The 22,648-nt window shown below is 44.6% G+C and overlaps 1 protein-coding gene across 12 annotated transcripts in view; it reads right to left on the reverse strand.

Annotated features, from left to right (window-relative positions):
* GIGYF2 (GRB10 interacting GYF protein 2) overlaps window positions 1-22,648 on the reverse strand; it is a 155,596-nt gene that overhangs the window by 48,012 nt on the left and 84,936 nt on the right. For all 12 annotated transcript variants that reach the window (XM_070070041.1, XM_051834185.2, XM_051834184.2 and 9 more), the window contains 6 exons: window positions 13,096-13,275; window positions 7,745-7,962; window positions 7,477-7,639; window positions 7,208-7,396; window positions 2,690-2,886; window positions 1,183-1,342 (listed from right to left, as the gene is read on the reverse strand). In XM_070070041.1, coding sequence (XP_069926142.1) covers window positions 1,183-1,342; window positions 2,690-2,886; window positions 7,208-7,396; window positions 7,477-7,639; window positions 7,745-7,962; window positions 13,096-13,275 — 1,107 coding nt within the window. The remainder of the gene's footprint in view (window positions 1-1,182; window positions 1,343-2,689; window positions 2,887-7,207; window positions 7,397-7,476; window positions 7,640-7,744; window positions 7,963-13,095; window positions 13,276-22,648) is intronic.

The following is a 22,648-nucleotide window of genomic DNA, read 5'->3' on the forward strand; positions in this document are numbered from 1 at the left end:
GCTTTCTCAGGCCATAGCAGAGAGCTGGATCAGAAGAGGAGCAGCTGGTACATGAACCAGTGAGCATACAGGATGTCGGGGCCACAGGCAGAGACTGGAGCGTTTAACAGTGAACATATACATACAATGACGTGCAGCAGGGGGGCCGGCGCTGTGGCATAGTGGGCAAAGCCACTGCCTGCAGTGCCAGCATCCCATATGGGTGCCAGTTTGTGTCCCAGCTGCTCTACTTCCCATCCAGCTCTCTGCTGTGGCCTGGAGAAGCAGTGGAGGATGACCCAAGTCCTTGGGCCCCTGCACCCACGTGGGAGACCCAGAGGAAGCTCCTGGCTCCTGATCAGTGCAGCCACGACCCTTGCGGCCATCTGGGGAGTGAACCATCGGTTGGAGGACATCTCTCTCTGCGTTAACTCTTTCAAATAAATAAAGAAATCTTTTCAAAAAAACAAAGAAAGAAAAGATATGCAGCAGGAATGCTATGAAGGAAAATACAACAAGGCAAGGGCTCTAAGAGTAAACGGGGAGTAAACACATCGGAGAGAGCTTGAGGAAGTGCCATCCTGAGACTGACACTATTATCCTCAACAACAGTTTGCAGGTTAAAAACAAATATTGCAAAACCAGAAATGGGGCTGGTGCTGTGGCATAACGGGTAAAGCCACCTCCCTCTCCTCTCTCTGTTTAATCCTTTCAAATAAAGAAATAAATCTTTAAAAAAAAAAAAAAAAACAGAAATGAAGAATCAACAAATATCATTTAGAGCACTCTCCTCTATTCTAATCCAACTTAGGCACCAAACAAACCTGTTACACAGCCCTATCTTTCCTCAGACACTGCTAATAGTTCTTAGTATTTGTATCCCATCCCCTTAAACTAACATTAAAGTCCCCAACCATGACTGCTGTCACCTTTACATAGTGAAGGAGACGAGAACAGAGGAGATATGACCTGCCCTCTTAACAAGCTGGGATGCCACAACTGACAGCATCCAGAACATTCTGTCCCTAGGCCCATTACATTAGTCATGACATCTGCCTTGTATCCAAATGATTTTCATATATCTTTTCTTCTCTCCTTATACACTTTCCTCTTATGCAAATGTACCTTAACCAATTGTCTTTTCAGAGCTTCTGGAACCAATGGTAAACACTTCAGTACTGGAAGTAGAAAGGAACAACTTGCCTTGAATTTCTCCCTGAGGATCTTTGTAATACCACTTTTGCATCGCTTCATGCATCAATGGAACTGACACTCCTTTAGCTCTGTGCTCTTGCAGCTTTGATGCCAGTCTCTCATCGTCTAGAGCACTATCTTGGAGATACGCCACCATCTTTTCAGCTTGCTATTAACAGAAAAACAAAAAATGGAGTAAGCAAACAAATAATCCTAAAATAATACTTGTACACCTAATAATAATGCTGACCTTAGGTTGCTGTTGTTTTGGACTACTTGAACAGTGAAAGACACTATGCGAGGAAGACAGCATTTAACAATTTTCCAGCAATGTCATGAAATAGGTACTATCCCTAATTTGCATAAGGGAAATTAAAGATCAGAGACAGCAAGTCTTACTCAAGGTCTCAAAATTATTAAGCTGAAGGCCGGCGCCGCGGCTCACTAGGCTAATCCTCCGCCTAGCGGCGCCGGCACACCGGGTTCTAGTCCCGGTCGGGGCACCGGATTCTGTCCCGGTTGCCCCTCTTCCAGGCCAGCCCTCTGCTGTGGCCCGGGAGTGCAGTGGAGGATGGCCCAGGTGCTTGGGCCCTGCACCCCATGGGAGACCAGGAAAAGCACCTGGCTCCTGGCTCCTGCCATCGGATCAGCGCGGTGCGCCGGCCGCAGAGCGCCAGCTGTGGCGGCCATTGGAGGGTGAACCAACGGCAAAGGAAGACCTTTCTCTCTGTCTCTCTCTCTCACTGTCCACTCTGCCTGTCAAAAAAAAAAAAAAAAAAAAAATTATTAAGCAAACCAACTGAGATTGAAATACAAATGGGTACAGATCAAAGCCCAGGATTCTAATCCACATATTAACAAGGTACTTTTTAAACTAATAAGCCTCGATCAACTCTAACTGCATAAACTAAACTTATAAAAACAGGGATGTTGAAAGAACACGAGGCTCAGTTAACACAATTAGAAATAAAGTTTTGACAAGCTTTACTAAGACACTATCTTATCCTTCCTGTCTTCAACGTTTCCTGCCACTATCTCAAGCTGAAGAGAAATTCTTTCATCAAAAAGCAAGCTATTATTTACTTTACATATAAAAATAGTATATACAATCTTAGGGAAATCCAGAGACAGGAATACGATATTAACATGGAGAGTTTAACTATTTCTCTTGTTATATTTGAGGCAAAAACACAGAAGACACAGTGCCCATGCACAGCTGTTTGTATTCGCCATTTCTGGCATTCCATTAATGTCCAAAAAGAAAAAAGAAAAGTAAACAGCTAAGGGCAACCTCAGAAAAGGAAAAAATAACCTGACATACTAACTGCTACATAGCAGAAACTTATAAGCATGAAATTATTAAAAGGCAATTACTGACACAAATAAATACTAAATAACCAACTTTTCCTGTAAATACAGTATGCAAAAGTTATATACTTGAATATTTATTTAGTGCTTTTTTTTTTTAACTTTTTATAGCAATTTAAGAGAAGGCAGAGGAATGTCAGAATGTTACCTGCTCCAAGTGTTTGAGACCCTCCTCATCATCTGGCTCTGTGGAAACGCTGCCCATACCAGGAGCACCCACGACTGGCATTTCAACTGGCCGGAGGGCAGGACTGGGACTGGGAACAGGAGGTGGAAGTATGAGAAGAGGAGAGGCTGGATCTGAAGGAATCTGAGACAGGGGCTGCTGGACATCAGGAACCATTTCTAGAGAAAAAAATTGTAACAGATGAAACTCCTTTGAAATACAGACTCTCGGGCAGAGCAACACTAGGCTAGGCAGCCTGCTAGGGGCCAAGAGCAACGTGAGCCCTGTCACGAGCGCTGCCGCTACCCCATGGAGAAGTGCAGTATTTCTCTCCACATGGGCAGAATGACAAAGACAAGGGTTAAAAGGTAAAAGCCCTTTTACGTGTCTGTCACTAGAGTACCTATCCAATACGTGTAAGTCAACATTTTGGACTCAGTCTAACCCCTTCTTCATAACACATTTCCAAATGATAAACAAAGCACCCCACATATTCTCAAAAATAATGAAGCCTCATCAAAACCTTTATGAAATCTACAAGCAATTATCTTGAAAAAGTACACACTTCAGTCATAATTAATATAATTCAATAGTATGTGCTTTAGGATATGCATTTAGGATACTACAAAGCACTAGGAGCCTACCTGCACTGTGCGACATTCCTCTCAAAATGAATAAAAATTGCACAAGGTTCTGTCTTGGTTCCTGTTTCTAACTTCTCAGTCTGCAGGCTCTTAGTATAAAAGTGGGAAAGAAATAACTACAGACAACTGCAGTCTCTCCTGGGAAATCTTGTTGATTCAGTTACAGACAGCTTCTCCCCAAATACCTGTTACTCTCTTTCTCTACCAAACTATTTTAAAGGACAACCTATACATGTTGTTTCAACCACTACCAAATCTGTCAAAATGTGACTCCCACTCTCCACCTCCCAAGTACAGCTCCTCTCAACAGTAAGTGGCGAAACAAAGTTGCCATATTCAATGATTTCTCCTCATCTGCATCTGACCTCTTAGTGGCATCCGACCTTGTCAGCCCAATTCCGCACTCAAACATCCTCCTTCCTTAGCTTCCTTGGATCCCACCTGGCTCCACTGGTACCCTCAGAGTGTTTCTCTGCTTCTTCCTCTGTCCACCCTCTAAAGTAGTAATGACACAAGGTTTTGTTTAGTCCATTTTTCTTCTCACCCTAAATAAGTGCATGTCATCTTTTAGACTCTGATTCTCTCCATGGCCTAAAACTACTCCCATTTAGTCAGTTACTTATTCACAACTGCTCTCTGGCCATTTCTACGTTCATTTTTCATTGACACCTCAGCATCAATGTTCAAAACCATTTATCCTCCACTCCTCGGCTTTCACTCTTTCCTGTGGATGACACCACAGTCCTTTCTAAGATCGTATAATTTCACTCTTCCCTCTTCTTAATCAGCAATTTTTTTAAAAACATTCATTTGGGAGGCAGAGTTACAGAGAAGGAGAGACAGAGACAGAGACAGAGAGAGGTCTTCCATCCACTGGTCCACTCCCCAAGTGGCTGCAATGGCTGAAGCTGGGCCAATCCAAAGCCAGGAGCCAGGAGTTTCTTCCAAGTCCTGGGTCAACAACATGTGTGCAGGGCCCCAAGTACCTGGGGCCATCTTCCATTGCTCTCCCAGGTGCATTAGCAAGGAGCTGGATCGGAAGTGGAGCAGCTGGGACTCAAAACGGCACCCATATGGGATGTCAGTGTTGCAGATGGAGGTTTAACCTACTGTGACACAGCCCCAGCCCCTCCTCCCTCTTCTTAATCCTGATACACAATGACAAGCCTGTCATTTTTTTTTTAAAGAAATATATTTGTTTATTTCTATGGAAGACAGAGCTACAGAAAGGGAGAGACAAAGAGAAGCTGACCTTACATCCACTGGTTCATTCCCCAAATGGTCACAACACCCAGGTTTGGGTCAAGCCAAAGCCAGCAGCCAGAAACTGCACAGGGTCTCCCCTCAAGGGTAGCAGGGCCCCAAACACTTATGCCATTAACTGCTGCTTCCCAGGTGCATTAGCAGGAAGCTGTATCACACGCATAGCAACCACGACTCCAAACCAGCACTCCAATGTAGGATGCAAGTGTCACAAACACAGGCCCGTCAACTTCTACTCTGTCATATTACCTGCCATCACCTGCCTTTACAAGTGCACTGCCTCTCTCATCCTGGCCACTCAGGGTGACTTAACAGGTCACAGTGAACCGCCTGTGTCATAGCTGTTCACTACACAGTTATCAACCGCACAGTCCAACCATGCTTTTTACCAGCCTGATTTTCACAACTCACACTTCATCTAACTAAACAAGAACTCATTCTTACCCATGGCTAAATCATTCCACTTCCTCACCTTAGATTTCATGGTTCCATGGTGCTGAAATGCTCTCTCCCAATATATCTAGCTACATCTACATCCAAATTCTACTCATTATTCCAATGAGTTCACTAGCTTCTGAAGCATTCCAAGAGTCTGCCCACAGTGGACTCCGATAATTTCTTTTTGCCCTAGCTTTCTGATACACACACAGATGCTTTATCTCCTCTATAAACTGTAAATCTAGAATTTCAAACTTTAATACACATCTCTGAAGCTTTATTAATAAACACATGTCTGGGGGGGCCGGTACTGTGGCGCAGTGGGTTAACGCCCTGGCCTGAAGTGCCGGCATCCCATTATGGGCGCCGGTTCTAGTTCCGGCTGCTCTACTTCTGATCCAGCTCTCTGCTATAGCCTGGGAAAGCAGTAAGAGGATGGACGCAAGTCCCTGGACCTCTGCACCCGCGTGTGAGACCCAGAAGAAGCTCCTGGCTCCTAACTTCGAATCAGCGCACTCAGGCCATCGCAGCCATCTGGGGAGTGAACCATCGGATGGAAGACACCCCTCCCTTCCTCCCTCCCTCCCTCCCTCTCTCTCTCTCTCTCTCTCTGCTTCTCCTCTCTCTGTGTAACTCTGACTTTCAAATAAATAATTTAAAAAATTAAAAAAAAAAAAAAAAAAACATGTCTGGGGCCAATGCTGTGGTGCAGTGGGGTAAGCTGCTGTCCACAATGCCAACATCCCATAAGGGTGCTGGTTGGAGGACTGGCTGCCCCACTTTTGAACCCTGCTAATATGCGTGCAAAAGCAGAAGAAGATGGCGCAGTGCTTCAGCTCCTACCACCCATGTGGGGAGACCCAGATTTATTTCCAGGCTCCTGGCTTCAGCCTGGCCCAGGCCTAGCCATTGCACCGATTTGGGGAGTAAACCAGTGAATGGAAGATTTCTGTGTGTTTCTCCCTCTCTTTCTCTAACTGCCTTTCAAATAAGTAAATTAAGCTTTTTACACACACACACTTGAACTCAATACTAAAGTTCCCTAGAGTTTCCTAAAGCCTCAGGCATGTGCATTCAACAGAATGCACATGCAGCATATTGTAACTGAGAATCAACTACTACAAATCAATCAGGCCTCGAGATGTGCAGATCCCACAGTAGCTGATACACAGATTAAAATTCTTGCTAAATTCCTTTGTATATTCTTTTAGCTTTGTTCTAGAAATAAAAAACGGAAGAGAAATGTCTGTCAGGCTCTCAAAATCTTAGTCTATTGGGGTAAAAAGATAAAACACAGATCTTTATACTACTGTGATGCTATGTTAGGAATAATGCTCACTGTTTAAGAAACAAGGGGGTACGACACGTACAGCTTGGGAGCTCTGGGTGGAAGAGTTCTCATTATAACACTGAGGCGTGGACAGACCACAGGACATGCTTCAGGACCAAAGAGGCTTTGAGGCTGATGAACGGAGTGTGAGGGAAACAGACAAGTCCTGAAACTGCACAGAGGGAGGCAGATGCTCTATCAAGCAGGGTCTCACAGGCCATTTCTACATTTTTATGGAGAATGAACCAAGTAACCTTTTAACATCAATCATTATAATGTCATTTTTTAAATAAAGTAAAAAAAAATACGGAAATGACTGACATTGGCAATAAGGTGTGTGAACAATTTAAATCAATACAGCAATATCAGTAGAGACACACATTATTCTCTGGTGAAGGCAACGGACTTCCGAATTCATCCATGTTCTCTTTACAGCCTCTTTTGGGACAATAACATTCACGTGTCTGGTAATTAAAGCTCGCTACATAGACAGACATTACATGAAAGGAAGTTAACTGTCTGATAATGGGAATGAAATAACGCAGAGGATGTCAAAACCAATTTGCTGGAGTACGCCAAGGTGGATCAGACCTAACACCCTGTGAAGTAAGAATCCTGAGCCCCACCCTTGCAGATTTAACTCTATTTTGGTGAATTCTGGAATGGACGCATCATATGTGAGAAGCTCTGTTTGAATGGGTTTACTGGAAAAACAACCTGTTCACATAGAAGCCATTCTAAAAGGCATAAATAAAAGCCTATGATATCTGTGATTACTAGCCTCAGCAGAATCCTCTTTTAACTTGGCTGCTCTCACACACATACCATCCCCTCTGCTGGGCACACTGGCTGGGAGACTGCTTTCCGTCCGACTTTCCTCTTCAGCTTCTTGCACCTGCTCAGTCTGGGGCTCCTCTTTCCTCTCAAACTGTGATGCTTCCTGAGGCTGGTGACCGGAGGGAGTACCTGGTCTGGCAGGCGAGGATGAGGTCTGAGATGTTTCCTCACTAGCTTCTGAAACACAAAATCATCTTAAATAAACAAAGTAATGTTTAGTCTGATGGAATAAAGGGGTGGTAGAAAACGGGCCTCACCAGCTCCTGCACCATCTGTCTTCTCCCCCTCTTTCTTGGTTATCTTATCAGGTTCTTTGGCCTCTTCTTTATGGCTACCTTCAGAGTCCGAACACTCCTCCCCCTCCTCCACGGGTCGGAAGTCCATCTCCTGCTCCTCTGGAATAGGCTCTTTCTGCACTTTCTGTAGCAAAACAAGAGAAGGAAACGCCAGCCTCACATCAGGAGCCCACGCCTGGATGTGGTCTGCGGTCAGTGCTTGCCGCCACACTGGAGACAGAGGCCTTACTTTGAGAGACAGGAACGCTCCTGAAGAGTCGAACGTGCCCATCTCCTCATCGGCATCCTCTAAGCACCATTCTGGCAAGCTGTCCCTGTCGTCATCTACGCTTCCGCTGCCACAGCGCACCCTGCGGTAGCCCCGCTCATCATCCCGATCTCGAAAATCAAACTCAAACCTTCTACGCCGTTCCATGTGTTCCCGCCAGCCCGCAGAACGAGGGCCATCTGGGAATAAGGAGGATACAAACACTGAGTAAGTTTTATGACAATATTTGAAAAAGAAAATCACGATAGGAAATAAAACAATAATCAACATAAAATTCAAAATGATCAACCTGCTAAAAAGAAAAGTAGGCAAATTAAATGAAGTTTGGAGCTTGGAGTATTTGTTTTAGGTTTCTGTGGAGAGGCAAAGAGCAATTTTCACATCTTCTGGTTAACTTCCCAAATGCCCTACACAGCCAGGGCTGGGCAGGAATGAGAAACTAGGGGCCAAGAACTCCATCCAGGTTTCCCACATGGTTAGCAGGGGCCCTAGGTACTTGGGCCATCATCTGTTGCTTTCCCAGGGGCATCAGCAGGGAGCTGGATCAGAAGAAGAGCAGGAAAGACTCTGATATAGGAGGCCAGCACCACAAACAGTGGTTTACTCCACGGCACTGTGGTGTTGGCCCAGGACACAAGTACTTGAGCCATGATCCGCTGCCTCCCAGGATGCACACTAGCAGGAAACTGGAGCTGGGACTGGAGCTGGGACTAGAACCCAAGCATTCCAAAAAGATGAAGGCATCCCGAGAAGTGTCTTAAGCATTACACCAAATACCAGTCTCTATAGATAGTAAGTTTGAGGTGCTTGGTTAATAGGCTGATCAGGGGCCGGCACCATAGTGCAGTAGGTTAATCCTCTGTCAGCATTCCATATGGGCGCCGGTTCTAGTCCTGGCTGCTCCACTTCCAGTCTAGCTCTCTGCTATGGCCTGGGAAAGCAGTAGAAAATGGCCCAAGTTCTAGGGCCCCTGCACTCATGTGGGAAACCAGGAAGAAGCTCCTGGCTCCTGGTTTCGGATCGGCACAGCTCCAGCTGTTGCGGCCATTTGGGGAGTGAACCAATGGAAGGAAGATCTCTCTCTCTCCTTCTCACTGTCTGTAACTCTAACTCTCAAATAAATAAATAAAAATCTTAAAAAAAAAAAAAAAAAAAAAGGCTGATCAGTGGGGCCGGCATTGTGGTGTAACACGTTAAGCCTCTACCTGAGATGCCAACATCCCCTACATGCAACCGGTTCAAGACCGGGCTGCTCCACTTCCCAACCATCTGGAGAGTGAACTAGCAGCAAGAAGGTCTCTGTCTCTCCCTCTTTCTCTCTGTAACTCTGACTTTCAAATAAATAAAAAATAACTCTTTATGGGTTGCCATTGTGGAGCACCGGGTAAAGCTGCTGCCGATGGCACCAGCACCTCACATGGATACCAGTTCAAGTCCTTGATGCTCCACTTCCACATCAGCTCTCTGCTATGGCCTGGGAAAACAGCAGAAGATGGCCTAAGTGCTTGGGCCTCTGCACCCACATGAAGACCTGGAAGAAATCGACTGACTCCTGGTTTCGGACCAGCCCAGCTCCAACCTTGCAACCATTTGGGGAGTGAACTAACAGATGCAAGATCTCTCTCTCTTTCTCTCTCTCTCTCTCTCTCTCTGTAAGCTGTGCCTTTCAAATAAATAGAACAATCCTTTTAAAAAAGAAGAATCTAAAACTGTGAACACAGCAGTAGCTGGAACAATGGCAAAGGAGAGCTAGCATCTAACTGCACATCCTCTCCCCTTTCTCCGCAGTAACACACTTACTCTGCTTTCCCTTTATTCTCTTAATTCTCCCCAGGGAGCTTTTATTTCTATTTTACACCCCCAGGGACATTCCTAGATCCACCCTAGCATACTATTTATTACGTTTCTTTCCAACATAAAAAGAATGCCTAAGAATGAAAGATCCTACTTAAAGTATTCCTCTAAAAAAGAAAGGGAAGTTCTTATTAAAATGTGACAAGCCTAAAACAGTATTTGAAAGAAGCACAGGATTTAACCTGTAAGAATCTCCTATCCCTAATTTCTGTGTCTCTAATATACACCAAAGAAATGAGGTCCAGTATGCTAAAACTAGCAATCTAAACATCAAAATAAAATTTAAAAAAAAGGGTAAACCGTTAAGATGCCAAAGGTAGCAGCCTATAAGCCGCTCACAAAAAGGAGACCTATTCCTACACACACTACCCTACTGACAACAAAACCTCTATCTCCTCTTACCCACACTGGAGAATTCTAGACCCAGATTGCGTAAATGTAAGCCTAGAGCCATTACACAACGAAAGGGATGTCTGTGAGCAAAGGCCGAGCTCCAGAGCCTCTGCCTGCTATCAAGTCTGAGCAGCCTGCGTGTGCACCAAGAAGGAATCCTCCCTTCCAGGCCCGGGCTCCCGCTCCCCTCCCACTGTATTTCCTACACCCGGGCTCCCGCTCCCCTCCCACTGTATTTCCTACACCCGGGCCCCCGCTCCCCTCCCACTGTATTTCTTAAACTCAGTTCCCGCGTGAGTGCTTGGCTGCCTTTAATGCTCACATCTCCATATGTATTCAGCTACGAAAAGCACTTTAATAAAACTGTATCCCATAATTTTATTTTTGCCTTATAAGTTAAAATTTCATTCATGAAACTAAATGTGGTATATTAAGGCAGATCCACAACTTATTAACGCTGACCACTGCCTTATAAACCTTGCATTTGAACTAAGTTGGACACCATTGTTATAAAATAAAATCAGTCAAAGTAATTATATGTAAATAATTATACTCAAGGGGCCAGCATTGTGGCACAGCAGGAAAAGCGATGTTGGCATCTCGTATGAATATATGTTCAAGTCCCAGATGCTCCACCTCCAATCACTGCTCATATGACTGGGAAAGTATCAGAGCATGGCCCAAGTACTTAAGCCCCTGCCACCCATGTGGGATGCAGAGAGAAGAGTTCGAAGCTCCTTGTTCCTGGCTTTGGCTTGGCCCAACCTCAGCCATTGCGGCCATTTGGGGAGTGAATCAGCAGATGGAAGATATCTTGGTATCTTCCCATCTCACCTCCATAACTCTGCCTTTCAAAAAAAAAACAAACCAAAAAAATCTTTGAAGAATTATTCTCAAAATTCTAAGAAAAAATTATAATCTGCCGGCGCCGCGGCTCAATAGGCTAATCCTCCATCTGAGGCGCCGGTACACCGGGTTCTAGTCCTGGTGGGGCGCCGGATTCTGTCCCGGTTGCCCCTCATCCAGGCCAGCTCTCTGCTGTGGCCCAGGAGTGCAGTGGAGGATGGCCCAAGTGCTTGGGCCCTGCACCCACATGGGAGACCAGGAGAAGCACCTGGCTCCTGCCTTCGGATCAGCGGGACGCGCCGGGCGCAGCAAGGTGGAGGATTAGCCTAGTGAGCCACGGCACTGGCCCAAAGATAATATTTTTAGAGTTAAAAATCATTATAATCAAGCTAAACTATCAATATGCTGGGTTTTAAAAAATGCATTTACAGTTGTTTTTTCAAACACATTATATCTTCATTTATACCCAAAATGTCTTAAAAATATATGGGTGAAACTGGCATTGTAGTGCCATGGGTTAAACTGCCACTAATGACACTGGCATTCTACAATGGAGTGCCAGTTTGAGTCCAGACTACTCTGCTTCCAATCCAGCTCCCTGTCAATGCACCCGGGAAGGTAGCAGAACTTGGGCCTCTTCCACCCATGGAAGAGTGGAAGACCAGGATGGAGTTCCTTTCAGACTGGCCCAGACCTGGGAGTGAACCAGTAGATGGAAATATCTATCTCCCTATCACCACCATCCCACTCCCATCTCTGATGCTCTGCCTTTGAAATAAATATATTTTTTAAATGGATCCAAAATTTGAGGGCTGTCAAGTTTATGACAAAACTGATATGCAAGTCATTATTAGGGAGAAATAAAGATTTGAAAAAGATGGAAAATGAGAATATATAATCAAATTCCAAGCTGCTGGAGGAGGGTCAATGGTAGACAACTACTCTAAAATGTTTCTTTGTGTAACTCTCTTCAATAGAATCAACATCAGACCGGGGCTCAGAAACACTGTCTTACAAACATTCACCTTGTTTGTTTTTGATCAGCTGGAATTTCTCTTCTCCCTCAGCCCAGATCCTGTCCATTCTTCACTGAATGCTGGCTGGGAACACAGTCTACAAACCCTTCTTCTTACAGGCAAGCTCAGCACAAAATACCCAGAGGCCTTGAAGAGAACTATAGTATTTGGTTGTCCAGGACACAGACTGATGAGAACTGCCTAGATTCTGTGATGTAAACAATGCCCACTCATGACAGAAAACCTGCCCAAGGGGTAGCTATGACAGGTTGGCATAAGTACATCATAACTGCATTCAAAGATTAATTTTACTATGTTTCCACCTACCTACAACACCATAGAATACTCTAAATGCCTGGGATAAGGTTTATTCAGACAAAAACTAACAGCTTTGCTGATAACTTGATTATACAAAGTGAAAGCTATTTACATCATAATTTCCTCTATTAAAGGCAAGCTTCTGTGGTGCATGGCTGGCAAATGTTACATAGAAAATTCACTGGGGATGGCTGCATGCTTAAGGTTGCGTCTGATTATCATGAGGCACAGAATCAGCACTTTGATAGGAAATGAACTTTAACACAAAGCACCAGTGTCTTCAATTACCAGCATATCTAATGTCCAAGAAGAACAGTTTGAAGCATTCTTAAGAGTCAAACAAAAAACCCTTAAAAACCACTAATCACGACTATTCTGTCTCCTTTTTCTAAAGTTAGAGGGACAAAAGAATGACTTGTGATTATGTTTTTGACCTGGGTTTAAAGTTTGTTCTTGAAATAAGCATAAATCACATTTCAGAAGGGAAAAAAAAAAGAATAAATCCTTTCTTGTTTGGGGAAAATACCCTAGGGGGTGGGTAGAGGTGGCTACACACAACCCAAACGTATAATTACACAGTTAAAAGTTTTAAAGAACACTAAAAATAGATTAAAAGATTAAGATTTAGACAAAACTGCATGAAACGCTCCCATTTTTGCAGTTGGTGGCAGGTGCTTCCCATTAAACTATATTATTCACCCCAGAAAAACAAGATAAATAGACCTGGTGAAGGATTTTTATGTTGAAACATTTTTCCAGTCATAGGACTGAGAATGATGCACAAATAATAGAACCTTTTTTGTTACCAATTTGTCTTTTCCACTGAATTTCCAACAAACTCATTTATTTCAGGCCCTCCATGCTTTCATTCCACAAAATTCTTACCAGGACTGTGAGGCCGCCACCTCTCACCGTCTCTCCTGGCCCCAGCTAGTCGCCAGCCTCCATCCTCATCTTCACCATTTTGCTCCTCTCTGAAGATACGCCAGTTTTCACTCTCTGACCGTATAAACTCATGCTTTCTCCCCACAGATGTTGGTCCACCTTCTTCAAAATTTGGTCTCCCTGTGAAGAAAATAAGGAAACCTGGTAAGTGAACATTAGCCTCTATCAGTAAAGACTCTGAAAAACAAAACTGACGGGGCTGGCGCTGTGGTGCACTGGGTTAACGCCCGGCCTGAAGCGCCAGCATCCCACATGGGCGTCTGTTTGAAACCCGGCTGCTGCACTTCCGATCCAGCTCTCTGCTATGGCCTGGGAAAGCAGTAGAAGATGGCCCAAGTTCTGGGGCCCCTGCACCTGCCTGGGAGACCCGGAAGAAGATCCTGGCTCCTGGCTTTGGATTGGCACAGCTCTGGCTGTTGCAGCCATTTGGGGAGCGAACCATAAGATGGAAGACCTCTCTCTGTAAGAGACTCTGACTTTCAAACAAATAAATAAAATCTTTAAAAATAAAGAGAAAAAGAAACTTGACAACTCCAATCAAGCTTTCCCACGTGTGTCCAACTCTTTTATTAAAAAAGATTTAATTATTTGAAAGGCAGAGTTACAGAGAGGGACGGGACTAGGGGGAGACAGAAATGTGTACATAGGTATCTTTCATCTGCAGGCTAATTCCCCAAATGACTGCAACAGCCAGGACTAGACCAAACTGAAGCCAGGTGCCTGAACTCCATTCAAGTCTCCCACATGGATGGCAGGGTCTCAAGTATTTGGGTCATCTTTTGTTGCCTTTTCAGGCACATTAGCAGGGAGCTGAACCAAAAGAGGAGAAGCCAGAACTCAAATCAGTGCTTATATGGGATGCCAGTGTCACAGGCTGTGGCTTAATCCACTACACCACTATGCCAGCCTCCAATGTGTCCATTTCAATGTTCAGGAAGTATCAATAAAATAAATGTGGATATTCATATTTAATATTAGACACACTTCTGAGGCTAACATTGTAGCATAACAGGTAAAGCTGACGCCTGCATCACATATGGGCACTGGTTTGAGACCCAGATGTTTCACTTCCAAACCAGTTTCCTCCTAACGCGCTTGGGAAAGCAGTACAAGGTGGCCCAAGTCCTTGGGCCCTTGCACCCACATGGGAGACCAGGAAGAAGTTACTGGCTCCTGCCTTCAGATCAGCACTGCTCCAGCCATTGAGGCCAACTGGGGACTGGGGAGTGAACCAGCAGATGGAAGACCTCTCTCTCTCTCTCTCTCTCTCTCTCTCTCTAACTCTTTCAAGTAAATAAATAAATCTTTAAAAAAAATACATTTTGTTAATTTTCAATGAACTTTTTAAAGCACCTTTGTATAACCAACCTCTAACAACTCTACCTAAATACAAGATCTATACATTTCAACCTTTTATTCCAAACCAGGCTGTAAATGCAAAAGTAGAGACTACGAGTTACAGTTTTTCATTAACTCTACTGCTTATTGCAATATATTCACACAGCAAATGGCTTTTGGAGAGAATTCAAAGCTAAGCTCTAGCTTAGTCTCAAGAGTTACACTAATGATAAAACAAAGTCTGGTATAAAGTGAACTAGATTGGTACTTGAAAAGGACAAGTAACTCCAAACAGTGCAAATTCATTAATCACCATCCACACACCCTGCCATATTATTCACAACATTATACAGAATCTCACATGAAAACAGTTGAAAAATCCAAAACGACATACACTGATGAGAGTAAGCCAGCAGACAGAAGACCTCTGTCTCTGTCTCTCCCTCTCTCTCTCTCTTTCAAATAAACAAACAAACAAAAAAGCGACTGCTTCTGATAATTTCTGAGATTCTAACTTCTGGTCCTCCTCTTATATTCCATTTTATACACATCAACAATGAGCAGCACTTCTGCCCAATATGGTTGTTAGGCTGTTCCCGATCTCACTCTATTGCAAGTGCAGTATATTGGAGGCGATGCTGTCTTCTTCCTCACTGTGGCAGGCAGCCTCCAACAAGCCCGACCTGCTGGACTCTGTCACTCTCCCACTTAGGTGTGGCCTGGACTTTGTGACTCGCTCCTATCAGGCAGAACACAGCTGCAGTGCTGAGGTGGAGCTTCTGATGCCAAGTTTAAAAAGCCAAAGGCTCCTACCTTGCACACTTTCCTGAGGAAGCCAGAGGCCGTGTGGTGAGACAGCCCTTGTGGAGAAGCTCACGTAACAGAGAACTGAGGCTTGTCTCCAGGCACACAGTGACTGCGACAGTGGACCCAAGCCCAGCTGAGCCTTGAGATGGCTACAGCCTCATAAAAACCTGGGCCAGAACCACTCAGCCAGGCTAAGCTACCCCAAGATTTGTGGCCCACACACACTGAGATAATAAACATTTGTTACATTCACCCACTAAGTTTTGGGGTAATTTTTTAAACAGTCACAGACAGTAAGAACACTTACTTATCTGTCTTAATCTTCAAAGCAATCTTCAGTATTAGATATGGCTTTTACAATTTTATAACTAAGAACACGAGGCTCAAAAAGACAATGTAAGAGCACTGTCTTAGATCACACATCACTATGAAAGAACGTATAAAGGATTCGAGTGGTGATTCCTGGTACGTTCACCATGTAGAGCACACTGAGGGACAAGTCGTAGACGACTCAAGGCAGACATACGCCATGGCTATTGGAGGTTCCTGTGTTAGAGTAAGACAGATCCATCCATTTCCATTACAGGACTCACTGAAAACGGCAGCTATCCTTACAAAAGAGAAACAAATTTACAACTAATCGCCATTTTCAACCTACTCAGTCACAAACAAATGCTATGACCGGAAATACAGCAGTAACCACACGAAGGATGAGCTAACTGCACTGCTCATTTTCATCCTCTACTTCTACACCAAGCCTCCAAAAAGTAATGCATGTACCAAAAAAAACCAAAATAGTGCTAACAGCAAAACACATAACTCATCAAAAACCAGCTATCATTATTTTTCTAACATCATAAACTGCAAAGTATTAAAATTAAAATACTAGTAATGCCACAATCTTAAAAACAGAAATCCATTTATCTGCGACTGGCTTTCACATAATTTTATATTTTTTTATATAATTACACTTTGTTACTCATATTCTCGTGTGACAGCAAACTCTTCTCTGTGACTTTATGTCTTCATGGTAACACAGGAGGGCACACGGTAGCTCTATCTTGCCTTTGTAGAATGATGTACCAGACTGTTCTCTACACATCCACTGTACAACTCACTTTTGCCAGCTATAGAAAATAAGGCTAGAAATATCTGTGTGCATGCTTTTTGTTTTTTTTTTTTTTTTTAACTATTTCTGAACAAAATTTCAAGAATGAAATTGCTAGGTCAAATGACAGAGTTAACCTGCTCCACCCCCAGCAAAAAACAAAAACAAATTCAACCCCACAGTATTTCACATTTTTCATATCATTGACACTAAGTGCTGCTATACTGACAACTCTACCTTAACAGCTGTAAAATGGTGCAAAATGTAATATGCCTCAAATCTGAATTTCTAATGAAAAGAATTTTTTATGTAGTTTAGTAACTTCCCTAACCTAACAGCTTATTTAACCTTGTTAACTGTCAAGTCTTCCAAATACATTTCATCTTAGTACCTAGGAATAAAAAAAAAGAATAAAAGACAGAATAAGATAAAAACAGAAAAGCCATAGCAAAAAAAAAAATTGGCTTTCCTACTTAAAACTATCTTGTGATTCTCACACTGTTGGAAAACAGACCACGTAAAATGTCTGAATGACTTTTATGTCATTCCTTGCTCCAAAAAGAATTTACATTAGATTTGTTTGAAATTCTGGCTTGAATTCTAATCTATTTACCTAAATTGATGAACACTCAATTCCTTCTTTGAAAATGTGTTTGTGTGTGTGTGTGTGTGGTGAAGCAGCCACGTTACATGAACACTGGCCCCATCTTTTTTTTTTTTTTTTAAGATGTTTTATTGATTTATTTATTTGAAAGGCAGAAAGACAATGAGAGAGATCGATCTGACTGTGGTTCACTCACCAAATTCCCACAACAGTCCAGGCTGGATACTAGGAGTCTGAAATTCCATCCAGGTTTCCCATGTTTGTGGCAGGAACCCAAGTACCAAGATAGTGTTAGAGCGAGAGAGCCAGAGAGCTTCCAACTACAGGTTCCCTTCCCAAATGGCCACAATAGCCAAGGCTGGGCCAAGTCAAAGGCGGGAGCCTGGAACTCCATCTGATCTCGAACATGTGTGGCAGAGGCCCAAGCACGTGGGCCATCTTCTGCTGTTCTGCCCAGGTGCTTAGCAGGGAGCTGGACTGCACATGGAGCAGCAAGGACTCACACTGGCACGCACATGGATGCAAGCATTACAAGCAGTAGCTTAACCCGCTGTGTCCTGACTCCAGCCCCTAGGTTCAACTTTTGTTAACTACCATCGACTTTTCTCAATAAAATAGTACTACTTTATTATTTGTTGGCTTGTTTACTCAAACCTCTAGCCAACACTAATATGACAGTCTCTTCTATAAACAAACACAATTATGGAGACACAGGATTACAAAGACTTGAACATAGCACCTGCCCTTCAGATCCATACATATGTACAGATGACCTGATACATCACAGTTGACCAAATGCATTCACGGAGCTCATCTGACCCTCATAATAATCACAAGAGATTCAGTCAAACCTAATCATCTCAACTGTTCCTGTCAGGAATGGAATACCTACAGTTGTTTGTTTGTTTTTTTGTTTTGTTTTGTTTTTTGACAGGCAGAGTGGACAGTGAGAGAGAGAGACAGAGAGAAAGGTCTTCCTTTGCTGTTGGTTCACCCTCCAATGGCCGCCACGGCTGGCACATCGCGCTGATCCGAAGGCAGGAGCCAGGTGCTTCTCCTGGTCTCCCATGTGGGTGCAGGGCCCAATGACTTGGGCCATCCTCCACTGCACTCCCGGGCCACAGCAGAGAGCTGGCCTGGAAGAGGGGCAACCGGGACAGAATCCGGCGCCCTGACGGGAACTAGAACCCGGTGTGCCAGCACCGCAAGGTGGAGGATTAGCCTAGTGAGCCGCAGCGCCGGCCCTATATAATTTAAGTTTAAAAACAAGTATGGGCCGGCGCCGCGGCTCACTAGGCTAATCCTCCGCCTAGCGGCGCCGGCACACCGGGTTCTAGTCCCGGTTGGGGCGCCGGATTCTGTCCCGGTTGCCCCTCTTCCAGGCCAGCCCTCTGCTGTGGCCAGGGAGTGCAGTGGAGGATGGCCCAGGTGCTTGGGCCCTGCACCCCATGGGAGACCAGGAAAAGCACCTGGCTCCTGGCTCCTGCCATCGGATCAGCGCGGTGCGCCGGCCGCAGCGCGCCGGCCGCGGCGGCCATTGGAGGGTGAACCAACGGCAAAGGAAGACCTTTCTCTCTGTCTCTCTCTCTCACTGTCCACTCTGCCTGTCAAAAAAAAAAAAAAAAAAAAAAAGAGAGAGAGAAAAAAACAAGTATGTATTTCTGGGGCCAGTGTTGTGGCACAAGTCGGTCACTGCCTGCAATGTCAGCACGCCATGTGGGCACCGACTCTAATCCTGGCTGCTCCAATTCTGACCCAGCTGCCTGACACTGCTTTTGGGAGGGCAGCAGATGATGGTTCAAGTGCTTGGGCCACCTGTATCCATGTGGATACTGGAATGGAGTTCCAGGTTCCTGGCTTCAGGCTGACCTAGCCCAGGCCACTGAGACCATTTGGGAAGTGAGATAGAGGATGAAGATGTCTGTTTCTTTCCCCCTCCCTAAGCCACTCCCTCCAAGTTTGCCTTTCAAATAAATAATACACAGGTGTATTCGTAATGTAATTTTTAATAAGCTGTAAACATTCATCATAAGCCATTTAAGGGCAATTTAGAAGATGGTATCTAATATTCCTTTCAAGTCTAAAAATCCCATTATTTGAGGCAGGCTTCATGCTGCAGTAGGTTAAGTTGCCATGTGGGATGCTCACATCCCACACCAGCATGCCTGGATCATGACAGTCCCAACTCCACTTCTGATCCAGCTTCCTGCTTATGTGCCTGGGAAATGAGGAAATCCTTGAGCTCCTGCTACCCACACAGGAGACACAAATGGCGTTCCTGATTCCTGACTTCAGCTTGGTCCAATCCTGGCTGTTGTGAGCATTTGCGAAACCAGCCAGCAGACGGAAGATCTGTCTTTCCCTCTCTCTCTGTCACTCCACCTTTAAATAAAACTTTTTAAATAAATAAATAAAAATTCCAGTATTCCACAGTGACCCTGGCTAACGAGTGCGGGATCCCACACAGCCTTTCTTAGCATTCTTAGCATTCAGAATCAAAATTTTGTCCCTCCTGTTACATTAACACCATGACAAAGTTGAATAACCAAATATTTCACTCAACTTCTTTTTGAAACCTTAACAAATTAATGTATAAACAAGAAGATTTTAAAGCAAAACTAATAAGTAATTTACATATTCATGCCTGAATTAAGTGTTCACAAACTACAATCAGTAAACGAGCCCACAGCTGTAAATTCTTGAACTAGAATCACATTTTGAGGGGCCAGTGCTGTGGCACAATAGGTTAACGCCCTGGCCTGAAGCGCTGGCATCCCATATGGACGCCAGTTCAAGACCCAGCTGCTCCACTTCCAATCCAGCTCTCTGCTATGGCCTGGGAAAGCAGCAGAAGATGGTCCAAGTCCTTGGGCCCCTGCACCCACTTGGGAGACCCAGAAGAAGCTCCTGGCTCTGGATAGGCGCACCTCTGGCCGTTGCAACTAATTGGGAAGTGAACCAGCGGATGCAAGACTCCTCTCTCTCTATCTCTGCCTCTCCTCTCTCTCTGTAACTGTGACTTTCAAATCAAAATAAATAAATCTTAAAAAAAAAATCACATTTTGAGCTGGGCAGCTCCTTTCCCTTTCTTCAGAGAAAAAGGCCTGAGGCTTTCATTAGTTTTATAAGTGTCTTTGACATTCCAAAGATGAACATAAATCTTAAATGTATTTGTTTCTATTCAATACAGCAAACATAACAATTTTTTAAAAAGATTTATTTATGGGGCCGGTGCTGTAGCACAGCAGGTTAACGCCCTGGCCTGAAGGGCCAGCATCCCATATGGGCGCCGGTTCAAGTCTCGGCTGCTCCACTTCCGATCCAGCTCTCTGCTATGACCTGGGAAAGCAGCAAAAGACGCTTGGGCCCCTGCACCCATGTGGGAGACCCAGAAGTTCCTGGCTCCTGGCTTCGGATCGGCGCAGCTCCAGCCACTACAGCCATTTGGGGAGTGAACCAAATATAACAATAATTTAAAAAAAAATTTTTTTTTTTGACAGGCAGAGTGGACAGTGAGAGAGAGAGACAGAGAGGAAGGTCTTCCTTTGCCATTGGTTCACCCTCCAATGGCCGCTGCAGCTGGCGCGCTGCGGCTGGCGCGCTGAGGCCGGCACACCGCACTGATCCGATGGCAGGAGCCAGGTACTTAACCTGGTCTCCCATGTGGGTGCAGGGGCCCAAGCACTTGGGCCATCCTCCACTGCACTCCCGGGCCACAGCAGAGAGCTGGCCTGGAAGAGGGGCAACCAGGACAGAATCCGGCACCCCAACCGGGACTAGAACCCGGTGTGCCGGTGCCGCAAGGCGCAGGAATAGCCTAGTGAGCTACGGCGCTGGCCAAATTTTTTAAAAAAGATTTATTTATTTATTTGAAAGGCAGAGTTACAGAGAGGCAGAGAGAGAGAGAGAGAGAGTCTTCATCCGATGGTTCACTTCCCAATTAGCCACAAAGGACGAAGCTGTGCTGATCCGAGGGCAGGAGCCAGGAGCTTCTTCCAGTCTCCCACCTAGGTGCAGGGGCCCAAGGACTTGGGCCAACTACTACTGCTTTCCCAGGGCATAGCAAAGAGCTGGATCCAAAGTGGAGCAGCTGGGACTCTAACCAGTGCCCATATGGGATGCCTGCACTGCAGGAGGTGGCTTAACCTGTTATGCCACAGTGCTGGCCCCAAACATAACAATTTTATAAGGCAACTATACTACCAATGTTATATATTTTATGTTCTTACAATATCAGTGACTTAAGGATAAAAAGTGCTAAATATGTATGTAGTACTAGGTATATAAACAAGTTCCCCAAGGACAATAAATACTTGATTGTTCCTTTCTTAATGTATTAAGTCTAAATAAGGTTCTTTTAAAAATTCAATTAAAATGCTGTGTTTAGTTTTGCCTAGTCTAACTGAGTGGACTTCCTAAGGAGAAAGAGCAGTAAAAGGGCACCTGTGTGCATGATTGACTCACAGCCAAAAATGGTGTTTATGGAAAACTTCAGATGGAGCAAAGAGGCATTCAGCCAACAAAATCTACAGCTGTGAGACTTGGAGCTTACAAGTGCCCAACCTCCAAAAGCAGAAGTGGAATTATGGGACAGACTTTGAAGCTTGTTTATTTGCAAACTTTTCTAACAAGTCACTCTGTAGTCCTCTATTCAGAAATATATCTGATCAACACTAAAATATTTTCTAACACCAAAGAAAACTGTGAAAGAGAATCCACTTAAGCATCGATATTTTCTTCCTCCAATTTCTTATAAGCAAAACTCAGGGTGGGCTAGGATAGAGTAGGGTATACTCTATATCCAGAGATTTTCAACTTTTCTCCCTGCATAACTAACCCCCAATGGATAATACCCTGCTCCACAGGTTAACACAGGTCCTGAAAACATAGCAGTTCCTGGTGGGAGGCAGCCTGGGGAGGTTGCAGCAAGTTGGGATACGCCCCATAGTCATACAGCCCGAATGCTTACCGTCTGCTGGGACACACCCAGAAGCTGCCTGAAGTCTCTGGGGAGACCAATCAGCAACTGGGCTTGAAGATGCCAAAGTGCAGAGAGAGTGAAAAGAAAGCTAAGTAAGTACCCTACCTAAAAAGAACGAGGAGGCCAGGGCTAACGTTTTAATGGTAGATTACCGACATACACAGGCAAGACACTGCACTCCAACGAAGGTTTTATTGTTTTCAAGAACAGTGTGGTATGTTTGTGGTTTATATACTGGATTACATGAGCCAAAAAGAAAATCAAACACCCTCGGGGACAGAGAATTGGATTAAAAAAAAAAAAAAAAGAGGGGTCAGCGCTGTGGCGCAGTGTAACGCCCTGACCTGAAGTGCTGGCATCCCATATGGGCGCCAGTTCGAGTCCCGACTGCTCCACTTCCAGTCCAACTCTCTGCTATGGCCTGGGAAAGCAATAAAAGATGGCCCAAGTCCTTGAGCCCCTGCACCCGCCTGGGAGACCCAGAAGAATCTCCTGGCTCACGGCTTCAGATGGGCGCAGTTTTGGCCATTGCAGCCAATTGGGAAGTGAACCATAGGATGGAAGACCTCTCTCTCTGCCTCTCCTCTCTCTGGGTAACTCTGACTTTCAAATAAATAAATAAATAAATCTTTTTTAAAAAAAGAATTTACCTGGT

This window comes from Oryctolagus cuniculus, chromosome 3, assembly GCF_051225735.1.
Source record: "Oryctolagus cuniculus isolate XC-2025 breed Fujian yellow rabbit chromosome 3, ASM5122573v1, whole genome shotgun sequence".
Lineage (NCBI taxonomy): Eukaryota > Metazoa > Chordata > Mammalia > Lagomorpha > Leporidae > Oryctolagus > Oryctolagus cuniculus.